The sequence below is a fragment of the Otolemur garnettii genome, unplaced genomic scaffold (assembly GCF_000181295.1).
Source record: "Otolemur garnettii isolate 467f Iridium unplaced genomic scaffold, OtoGar3 scaffold00252, whole genome shotgun sequence".
Classification (NCBI taxonomy): domain Eukaryota; kingdom Metazoa; phylum Chordata; class Mammalia; order Primates; family Galagidae; genus Otolemur; species Otolemur garnettii.
This window is the reverse complement of record NW_003852647.1, coordinates 763,383-774,670: the sequence shown is the minus strand read 5'-3', so window position 1 is coordinate 774,670 and position 11,288 is coordinate 763,383. Positions and strand designations below refer to the sequence as shown.

At 43.2% G+C, this 11,288-nt stretch overlaps 1 protein-coding gene across 2 annotated transcripts in view; it reads left to right on the top strand.

Moving 5' to 3' along the window:
* MAP7D3 (MAP7 domain containing 3) overlaps positions 1-5,125 on the top strand; it is a 36,927-nt gene extending 31,802 nt beyond the window's left edge. For both annotated transcript variants that reach the window (XM_012813257.2, XM_023508512.1), the window contains 4 exons: positions 1,002-1,110; positions 2,532-2,721; positions 4,249-4,520; positions 4,959-5,125. In XM_012813257.2, coding sequence (XP_012668711.1) covers positions 1,002-1,110; positions 2,532-2,721; positions 4,249-4,520; positions 4,959-4,966 — 579 coding nt within the window. In that variant the 3' untranslated portion in view covers positions 4,967-5,125. The remainder of the gene's footprint in view (positions 1-1,001; positions 1,111-2,531; positions 2,722-4,248; positions 4,521-4,958) is intronic.
* The last annotated feature ends 6,163 nt before the right edge of the window (positions 5,126-11,288 follow it).

The following is an 11,288-nucleotide window of genomic DNA, read 5'->3' as shown; positions in this document are numbered from 1 at the left end:
GCTAACAGCAACCTCAAACTCTTGGGCTTAAGCGATTCTCTTGCCTCAGCCTCCCAAGTAGCTGGGACTACAGGTGCCCGCCACAACGCCTGGCTTTTTGTTGTTGTTGTTGTGGTTGTTGTTTAGCAGGCCTGGGCTGGGCTCAAGCCTGAGCCCACCAGCCCCATTGCACGTGGCTGGTGCCCTAACCAGTGAGCTGTGTGCACTGAGCCCACACTCAGTGATTTTTATGTTTTGTGATACAATGCTGACATTTTGCCTTTTTAGAATTGTTCAGTTGTAGTTATTCGTATCATTGAGTAGCATGAGAATTTAGAGTAGAAACATTTCTTTTGTTCTTTTTTTTTTTTTTTAAGACAAAGTCTTACTTTGTCGCCCTTGGTACCTCCTGGGCTAAAGTGATCCTCTTGTCTCAGCCTCCTGAGTAGTTGGGACTACAGGCAACCACCACAATACCCAGCTGTTTTTAGAGACAGGGTCTTGTTCTTGTTCAAGCTGGTCTCAAACTCATGAGCTCAAGGAATCCACCCGCTTGGGCCACCCTGAGTGCTACTATTATAGGCGTGAGCCACCACGCCTGGCCCAGAAACATCATTTCTAAAAAAGTTATGGGAGTTACCATCTCAAGGTTCATTCAACTCATGGGCCTGAGAAGTTTTACCTGAAGCAGCAGCCCAAAACGTTTTAGCTATTCACTGATTGGCCCTATCCTGCATTAGTCAGGATCCCTGGAAGACAGAGAATACATACCAACCCAAAGCTCTAGTCCCTTGAGCCCTGCTCAGGAAATCTTTCATTCTTGAGTGACTTTTCCTAGCTGAAAGATGCAACTAGGGCCACCTGTCCCTGTCCCCTGTCAACTCTTGGGTCTAGTTAGATGTTTTACTTTTAGTTGAAATGATAAAAGTTAGTGATTAATTCAGCTTTGAAATCTGACTTTGAAGTTTTAGCCAGGATGATTGAATATTAGAAATAATATATATTTTCTATTTTAATCATAGGCTGCAGAAACATCCAGCAGAAAAACATATGACGAGAATGAAGCTGACGATGAGGATGAGTCTGAAAGTGATGATGACGACTCCTCTTTCGATGACATATTTCCATCAGGTTTGCTTGGTCCAAATGTTTTCTGTTAGTTAGCATGAGAAGTTAGAGTGCCTAGGTTCATTTGCAGGGCTTCTCTGTTTGTGAGCTGTGTGGCTTTGAGCAGGTCACTTAACCTCTCTGTGCTCAGTTTTCCCATCTGAAAAAGGGGGAAGCTAATGTCCTTCTCCTAGGGTGATCATGATATTTCAATGAGATAAATAAATCTCTGTAATGCTAAGTGTAGTGTCTGACATGTGGTAAATACTAAATAAATATTAGCTGCTACTGCTGTTACTATAAAGGTCGTGCTAATAGACTATAGGTGGCAGCTTTTTCTCTGTTGAAAGTGAGGATTGCTGGCATTTCATAGTTCAGAGCCTCATAAAGTATCTGTGATTGACCACAGGTGGAATTCTACTTTCCACCTCAGTAAAACAAATTGAAATGTGTCATGCTACGAGTGCCTTCCCAAAATGTATCACGGACTCTCTTATGAATAGGAGCCACTTTATAGTAGTAGTAATTGGCATTTCAGAAAATGCTATTTATCCATATTTATTCTGTAGGCATACTTGAATGGGTAAGTCAGGTCCTCTACTAGGTGTTGGGGATGCAGAGATGAAAAGATGGTAACCCTCAGAGATGAAAAGATGGTAACCCTTTAAGGAGCCTTAGCCAGTGAAAAGACAGACACATGAACAAATGATGATACTTCCACGAATTTATTGGGTTAAAAGAGGTTTGATCAAAATTCAAGAAGAGGCTTGGCGCCTGTGGCTCAAGTGGCTAAGGCGCCAGCCACATACATCTGAGCTGGTGGGTTCGAATCCAGCCCAGGCCTGCCAAACAGTGATGGCTGAAACAAAAATAGCCGGGCACTGTGGCGGGCGCCTGTAATCCCAGCTACTTGGGAGGCGGAGGCAGGAGAATTGCTTGAGTGATTGAGTTTGAGGTAGCTGTGAGCTGTGATGCCATGGCACTCTACCCAGGGTGATAGCTTGAGGCTCTGTCTCAAAAAAAAAAAAAAAACAAAAACAAAACAAAATTCAAGAACAGAGCAGTAGAAGCCAAGCCCCTTGGTCTGCCTTTGGACATTGAGGAAAGCTAAAGGTAGAAGGTAATGCTAGAGGTGAGACCAGACTCGGAGGTGGAATTGGCTAGGTCGGTGATCAGGGGGAGGCATGAGAAACTGAGGCACCCCTGCCTCTGGCCTAATATTCTTTCCTAGCAAGGGAAAGAAGACAAGTTCCTCCAGGTGTTGGGCAGTGGTCTGGGCCCTGACTCAGGAAGGTGAAACAGCTCAGGGGCTACGGGGCTGCCTCTCTAGAATATTGCTGCCTGACTCTGCCTACCTTCACCATCGTATCAGGAGCAGGATCTTCATTTTTTCTTGAATTTGTCATTGAAATTCCAGTTTTGCTTTTGTTCTTTTTGTTCCTTAGCCATTCAAAATGGCAGAGATTCACCTGCCCAACTCAGAGCCAAGAAAATGTCACACAGGCTGATGTTTCTAGAAGCCACTACTGGCCAGGTTCATAAGGAGATGAAAACATATTTTAATGGCGATTTGAAATCCTTTAAACAAAAAGGCATGAGAGAGAGAGACCCTTTGACACAGATGAAAAGTTCAAGGTAAGTCACTCAGTGAAATTATCCAAATAAACTGGGGAATTATGATTGGCATTCTTAGAATGCTAAATGACATTATTGATTGAGCTCATAGTTTGTACTAAACACTATGTCAGACACTTCACAGAAACAAAATGGCCTTGGTTGGTGAGGGTCATCATCCCCATTTGTGCGAAGAAACTGAGAAACTGAGCTGCAGAGAAATTTAGGGGCTTTATTTGTTCAACATCACACAACTAAAGAAAGGGTGGAGCCCCGATTCAAACCCACATACATCTGACTCCAAACTACTTTTGTTCACATTGGATAATGTTGTCTCATAAAAACCAGAGAAGGGTACATTGATTGAATGGCTGCTATATACCAGGCATTTTATACTACCTGTGTAGTATTTTAATTCTTTTTTTTTTTTTTTTTGAGACAGAGTCTCAAGCTGCCCCCCTGGGTAGAGTGCTCTGGCATCACAGCTCACGGCAACCTCCAACTCCTGGGCTTGAGCGATTCTCCTGCCTCAGCCTCCCAAGTAGCTGGGACCACAGGTGCCAGCCACAACGCCTGGCTATTTTTTGGTTTCAGCCGTTGTTGTTTGGTGGGCCGGGCTGGATTCGAACCCACCACCTTAGGTGTATGTGGCTGGTGCCTTAGCCACTTGAGTCACAGGCACCAAGCCAGTATTTTAATTCTCATTGCGACTCTAAGTTTGATAGTAATATCCTCATGTTACATATAGGGAAACGGGGTCAGAAGTTGGTTGGGAAAGCAGGAAGAGATTCTTGGAAGGGGACTTATTCAGGTGATTGTCTGAAAAGACGTGAGCCTGGAGACAGGAGTCTGGAAACAAGGCTCATGGAAGCCAGAGTCTCCTAAGAAGCAGATAGTGTGGAAAGAGCACTGGAGCTAGATAACCTGCTCCAGTTCTCTAACTATACCTTATGGCTATATCCCTATCCCCTGGTGCTTCACTGGTACCCTAGGCCTTTCTAGATACCCAGTAGAACCTCCCTACCTTGACCACTTCCATAAGATGACCTAATTTTCATAGATCAGACATATACCTCATGTACATATCAGTATAGTAGGCCTAGTTCCTTATGTTGACCAGTTTGTTAAAGTCCCTTGCGTGGTCAGCTTACAAAGGTTCTATTGTAATTTGAAAACTAATGTGTTCTATGATCTCTTGGGTTCCTTCCATCCTTCTTGTTCTATGATTCTGAAAGTTTAGTTACTCTTAAAGCATTTCTTAGAAGTGAATTAAAATGATACAGCTTTTTTTTTTTTTTAGCTGGGCTTGGTAGCACATACCTATAGTCCCAGCTACTTGGGACCCTGAGACTGGAGGATCATTTGAACCTAGGAGTTTGAGGTTGCTGTGAGCTATGTATGCCACTGCACACTAGCCCAGGTAATAGAGAGAGGTGCTATCTAAAACAGAAAATAAAAGAATATAGTTTCCTTCAACACTTGAGCCTTGGTTTAGGGGGTTAGGGATTTAGGAATAATCAATATTCTAACCAAAATATCTCTTTCCAGACCATCCACCAAAAGACCAACCAGACACACAACAAAAACCAGAAAAGTAAACAGAACCAGCAACACCATAAGATCTTCCCTGAGTTTGAATTCAAACCAGGAGTGGATCTGTGACAAGATGAAGAACATCAGAAGTCACGTAGAAACATCAATGTCACATATCCCTCCTGAGGGCCACAAACACAATCTGAAAGATTCTATGACATCTTGCCACAGTCCCCAAACATCTTTAGATGATGAGACAAGCAGCAAAGCTGTTTCCTCTCATTCAGGTAAGGCCTCATCCCATCTCCCCTTTGCTTGAAAGGCTGTTGACTTTGAACCTTCCCCTGCTTCTGGTTGTCTCAAGGAAGTCTTTTCAAACTCAGACTCCTGAGCTCTCTGTCCACTGGCTGCTTGACAAACATGCAGATATCCTTTTAGGGTAGAAGGTTAGGGGGATATTTGAATTAGTCTTGATTTGTGTTTCAAAACCAAAAGGCCTTTGTTTTTCTTTCCTTGAGAAGCTCTCTTTGAAATTAAGAGAAATAACTTGGACACATTTGGGAGTTGGGGGAGTTGGGGGCATTTTGAAAATACCAGTGTGTCAGCAACTCTGGGGTTTGGGCTATCAGTGGTCCTGGATATGTCCCAAAGGGAAGCTAGGGCCAAGTTTCCAGGAGAGCAGCACCTTCTTTATTAACATTTCTTTTCTTTTTACTTCTGGTCAGATGACTAAACTTCGTGCAGTCTGGGAGATTGATACACCTACTCCAAGTAGCTCGACTCCCAGACTCCCAGGTCCGTCTTCCAAAATTTTCCTGCTTCTGACTTGAACCTGGCAAAGGAAATGACCATCAAAACAACAACAACAAAAAGGAAAATATCAAAAGATCACTTTGACATACATCTCAGAAGATGTTTATATCATCTTATTCTCTTGTGTCTAAGCAAGACTTCTGAGTAAATAGTCATTTTGATTTGTTTTCCTTGAAAAATCATGATTGTCTCTCATTCTTATGTTTTCCTACCAATGTGTGTGCTGGAGTGAGTGTTCATCAGGGATGCTTTTCTAAAATGGTAACTGTCAAGTTTCTAAAAGAATCTCATTGAAGGACTAACTCTCTTTGAGTATATATTTGAAATCTTAAAGTAATGTTTTTTCTGTTTACCAATAACATTAATTGGAACAACTAAAATCTCACATTTGATGTTGTAGAGAACATAATGGATTATGCAAGGGACTCAAGATTACTCACCACAGCTGTGTTAGATTCTTTCAAATATACAATAATGAAGGTTGCAAAATACAGTAAATTGTATTTTGCCATTTCATATGTATATTTTTAGCTCTGTTGTCATCTCTGCCAGTGAGTGCGCAGGCAGTGATACCCTCAAACGCTGGGAGTCTCTGAAGGTATAATATTTGAGCATCTTTCACTTTTCTTGTCATTTCCTTTTAAAGTACATTTTGGGAGTTATTTACAAAAACATGTAGTATTTTTATTGTGTACATAAAACATTACTTAGCTAATGTCTCTTGGAATATGTTTAATTCCTAGCTAATGTCTCTTGGAATATGTTCAATTCCTCTAAATGTTTAATGTTTAAAGTATTTTTCTGCTGCTGTTCTCTAGTCCTGTCCTTCTGAGTTTTGGGCTTGAGATACGTAACCAAAATTTGCTTGTCTTTTTCTAGCCATTGGTGCCTGTGAGTACAGGCTTAGTGTTGTTCTTCAGTCCCCATGATAGACACACAAATACGCACATGGATATGCACACACACGTATGTATACACACAGGATATAGGATTCCATAAAACTCAATCCAAGTTAATTATCTTAATGCTAATGAGTTTCAGTGTTAAATTGCATATAGTTGGAAGCAAGCCAGTGTTCCTTTTGGCCACTAGTCTTGGATTAGTAAAAAGAGGTAATAATTTTTCTGATTTCCTAGTTCTTTTCTACTCTAAGTTCTATACCTTTGTTATAGCTTAGAGCAGGGTGCCTTAGATTTAGAAACTGTTTTTCTACACGTGCGCTTTAATATAGAGGGCAGAGGCAGTCACCCTAACAAATGAGTTTCTGATGTTCTTCTGCACAAATGCCACATGTTGAAACACTCTGTTACACCTCCGTATAAATGCATGAAATAAACTTTGCACACAAAAGGGGTTTTTTATTATAATTATTTAAAATGCACTGATAATTTATAAAGGTGACACCAATTGTTAGCCAACCTGTGAACAAAGGCAACCAGCAAGTTCAACAAAATAGTAATCAAATCCTCTGATTTTTCCTCTTTATCTAGTTGGTGATTTGGCAGAATTCCACTTCTGGGACAGAAAGATGTGTGTTTTCAAACTCTGATCTCCCTGCAAGTCATTTCAGTGTTTGTCACCCTTCCCTAGGATGGCTCTGACCTAGAGTCAAATCCTATTATAAATACTAAAGTGGCTTTTTTTTTTTTGCATTTTTTGGCCAGGGCTGGGTTTAAACCTGCCACCTTCAGCATATGGGGCCGGGGCCACCCCTAAAATGTCTTTTTATTGTGGTAAAATTCACATAATATAAAAGTTGCCATTTGAGCTATTTTATTAATTTATTTATTTTTATTTTATTTTTTTTTTTTTGAGACGGAGCCTCAAGCTGTCCCCCTGGGTAGAGTGCTATGGCATCACACTGACAGCAGCCTCCAACTCCTGGGCTCAAGCGAGTCTCCTGCCTCAGCCTCCCAAGTAGCTGGGACTACATGCGCCCGCCACAACGCCCGGCTATTTTTTGGTTGCAGCCATCATTGTTGTTTGGCGGGCCCGGGCTGGGGATTTGAACCCGCCACCTTAGGTGTATGTGGCTGGCGCCTTAGCCGCTTGAGCCACAGGCGCCGAGCCTATTCATTTATTTTGATACAGAGTCTCACTTTGTTGCCCTCAGTAGAGTGCTATCGAGTCACAGCTCACAGCAATCACAAACTCTTGGGCTCAAGTGCTTCTTTTGCCTCAACCTCCCAAGTAGCTGGGACTACAGGCACCCACAACACCCGGCTATTTTAGAGATGAGGTCTTGCTCTGGCTCAGGCTGGTCTTGAACTCCAGGCAATCCACCCACCTTGGCCTCCCAGAGTGCTGGGATTACAGGTGTTAGCCACCACACCCGGCCTCATTTCAGCTGTTTTAAAGTGCACATTCACAAGGTTATACAACCATCCCCACCGTCTAATTCCAGAACATCTTTATCACCTGAAAAGTAACCTCATGCTCTTTAGCAGTCATTCCTCCTCCCTTCCCCAGACCTTTTAAACCTCACATTTAGGCCTACCCTGGATGAAGAAAACCTACTTGCCTTTTAAAGTCTGGATATGTGTGGTCAGGCAGTTACTGTGGGTGTTTAGTTTTTTAAAGTTCTTTTTATTGATACATAATCATACATGTTTATGGAGTATGTGTGATATTTTGATATATGCATACAATGTGCTGTGATCAAATCAGGATATAGCTTATCCATTACCTCAAACATTTATCATTTCTTTTTGTTGGGAACATTTCAAATCCTACTGTGTTTTTTAATCCTCATCTCTTAAACAAATGTTCTGAGTCTTTCAAATCTTAAAATGTTCTTTATTTCACTACTTTTATTTTTAGTAAGGCCAGGTCCTTGTTTATCCCCAGTCTTTAGGGGCAGGTGTTTATGAAAATGGTGACAGCCACTCCTAGAGCATTGTAAAGCTTTCTAGATATATCTGAATCAACACAAATGCATCCCATCCCTGTCAGAGGTACTACCTCCTGTGCCTCATATGAGCTAGGAACTCTTCATTACCAAGTGTGGCATCCATTCCAACTGTGGGAGCAGGGTGTTCCTGTTTACAACTCCTGGGTGGTAAAGCAACCTCCAGGGGTAGGAAACCTGAGGTCTTAAGGCCCCATGCGGCCTTAAGTGTGGCCATTCTGTTGAACCCAAAGTTTACAAAACAAGTCCATTGGGTGTAGCAGAGAACTTTTCTTGCCTCCTTTGGTGCTTAAAAAAGAACTACCTTGAAATCAGAAGGTCATGGGTTCCCCGCCCCTGTGTGAGGTGCTCCCTTTACATTTTCCTTCCTCTCTGGATAGTCTTCTGGGTGAATTCTTCCCTGGGGAACAGATTCCTGGCCTTTACCAGTGGATTCTGAAGATTAGCACATTTTCTATCCTGTGTCATAATAGATACTATGTGGAAAGAAGCTTTTAATAGCTCAGATCCTCTGAAACCATAATGCAGTATGGAATATGCGAGTCAGTACAAAAGTTTTGAGACATGCTGTGGTATGATTCATTATTTCACTTCCAAGTTACACAGGCAACAGTGTCCTTTCAGATTCCCCTGGGCAAGCTTGCTCAGCTTATTGGTGTTGTTGGGAGGACTTCATTTGTTCCATGCATATATGGATTTTAGGTTTTTTGATTTTTGTGTATCTCAAAACTTTTGTAATAACTCACATACCATAACAAGTGCTGTAAAGGACCTTACCCTGAAGACCAGAATCCCAGCCAAGAGGGCTGCTGGGATTACACAGGTTTCCCCTCTCTGAGCCCTGTTCCTTATCTGTTGAATGAAGGGGGCTAAACTATAATCTCTATTTCTGAGATTACACCATTCTCAAATGCCACTAACTTACTGTCGCCAGAGTCAAGAGGATCAGTAGGCATGAACAGCAGCTGGGGCCAAGGATCCAGAGTCTGTGACTGCCCATGATACTTTATCTTACCAGGGATCGATTCTTTTTGTCACTTTCAGTGCCCCTCACATCTCTGGTTCCTTGCCAGCATGGTTGGTTGAAACATGCCCCAGGAGGGCCTCCTTGCCTTTGGTCTCCCAGCCCACCCATCCTGATAACAGAGTTTCCAGATGGGTCTAAACACCATTTAAGTTTAATTTCCCCAACTGTGCTTTTAACAATTGTAGTTAGGTTTGTAACTAAGATATGAAGGGTACTTTGTAGGTGACATTTCCAATATTCACAACAACCTTATGAAGCATGGATATTCATTTATATCTATGATCCATGGATATTGGCATTTGTTTCACATCATACAACCAGAGAGAGGCAGACCTGAAATTCAAATCTAAGTGTCTGACCCTCAAGCCAAGATCTCACTGCTTTTGGAGCAGACGTAGTAACTTGTGGCTTGCGGGATAGGTAGGTGTCTTTGGTGCTGTGGATAAAATCCTTGCTAACATTTACTGAGTGCTTTTACTGGGTGGTAGTCACCCCAACTAAGCACTTATCCACATGGGATTCTGCAAGTCTCATTTTACAGATGAAGAAACCAGCTCAGAGCAGTTAAGTAACTTGCGGAAGGCTTTAGGACTAGAAAGCAGCAGAGTAGCCAGGCTCCAGAACCCACTCTGACCCATAAGTAGATAAGTTTTTTTGCTGACAAGTTTTGAGTCCCTCCTCAGTTCTGATCCCCTTTATTATGAGGGAGAAAATGTTTAAGAGTGACAACCCTAGGCTCATTCTTTCTGACAGCCTAAGGTTGTCACTCATGCATTCAACAAACACAAGTACTAAGCACTGTGCATGATAGTTCCCTTATTGGCGGTGGCGCCCTGTGGCTCAGTGACTAGAGCACCAGCCCCATATACCGAGGGTGGCGGGTTTGAACCTGCTCCCTGCCAAACTGCAACAACAACAAAAAGATAGTTCCCTTATTGTGCTGTGTCTGTTTCTATGACAGTGAAGTATCGTAAGGGATATGCTAGAGGCGTACCCAGACTGAGGCTTGTCACTTAGTAGCTGTGTGACCTTAGGCAAGCTTCTTAACTTTTTTGAACTTCTATTTTCTCATCTGAAAAATGGGAACGATAGTGCTGGTGCTGGTGTGAGGATGGGCTATACCACGCACAGGTGCTTGCCGTATTAAGGGCGGGCATCATGTGGCAAACAACAGCTATAGGCGGAATCTCCCTGGGCCTCAGTGTCCCGGAGCAGGAGGTGGGTGGTGGAGGCAATCTGTTGGGAATATGGACCAAGTGGTAGAATGGTGGTACTGGGAACTTAAGGCAGTAAAACTTAGTTTCCTCTGTAGAATTCAGGCCATCAGCTCTGGTTTAGCAGGTCAAGCTGGGTAGGAAAGCAGAGATGCCCTGCCAGAGGGAAGTCAGCGTGGGAAGGGGCTTGGAGATGAAATTAGAGCTTGGAGGGCAAGGAACTTGCACGGTGAGGACAAGAGTTGCAGGAAAGAAAGGAGTGTTACAGAGATGAGGGTGAGTCTGGCTGCCAAGAAGGGCCAGAGCTCAGCTCAAGTGGGGTGAGCAGAAGTGGAGGATACTGCATTGTAGTCACAGTCCTCCATGAAGGGGTAGGGGAGCCCTCTCCATCCCAGGCCTGCCCCTCTGGGCTCCTTTCCTGTCTGCGGCCTCAGAAATTCAGCCCCCTCTCAGGACAGAGCTGCTGCTCTCTATTCCCCACCTACCTTTGCACCCCAGGGCCCCAGATAAATAAAAATAAAACTAGTCAGCCTCCAGTTATTTGTTGAGAGAGTCTCACTCTGTCACCCTGGGTAGAGTTCCACGGCGTCATAGTTCACAGCAACCTCAAACTCTTAGGCTCAGGTGATCCTCTTGCCTCAGCCTCCCAAGTAGCTGGGACTATAGGTGCCTGCCATGACAGCTAATTTTTCTATTTTTAGTAGAAATGGGGTCTTATTCAGGCTGGTCTCGAACTCCTGAGGTCAAGGGTTCCACTTGCCTCAGCCTCCCAGAGTGCCAGGATTACAGGCGTGATCTACCGGGCTCAGCCCAAGACTGGATAGGTTTAAAGGGCTTAAAGAAAGGTCTCTAGGGAGACAGGAAGGTGTTCCGTGTTCTTAAAAACACATATAGTTTTTTGCTGACAAGTTTTGAGTCCCTCCTCAGAAGGCAAATGTTAGCACCAAAGGGGTTTTGCCCTTTGCTTTTATTACCCTTAACCTGGAGCCAAGAAGAACTAATACCATCTCCTCCATCCCCACCCCTTTATCCCTCCCCATCATGCCTAATAGCTAAAATGTAGTTTGACGAGGTGCCTTGTGGCTTAAGGACC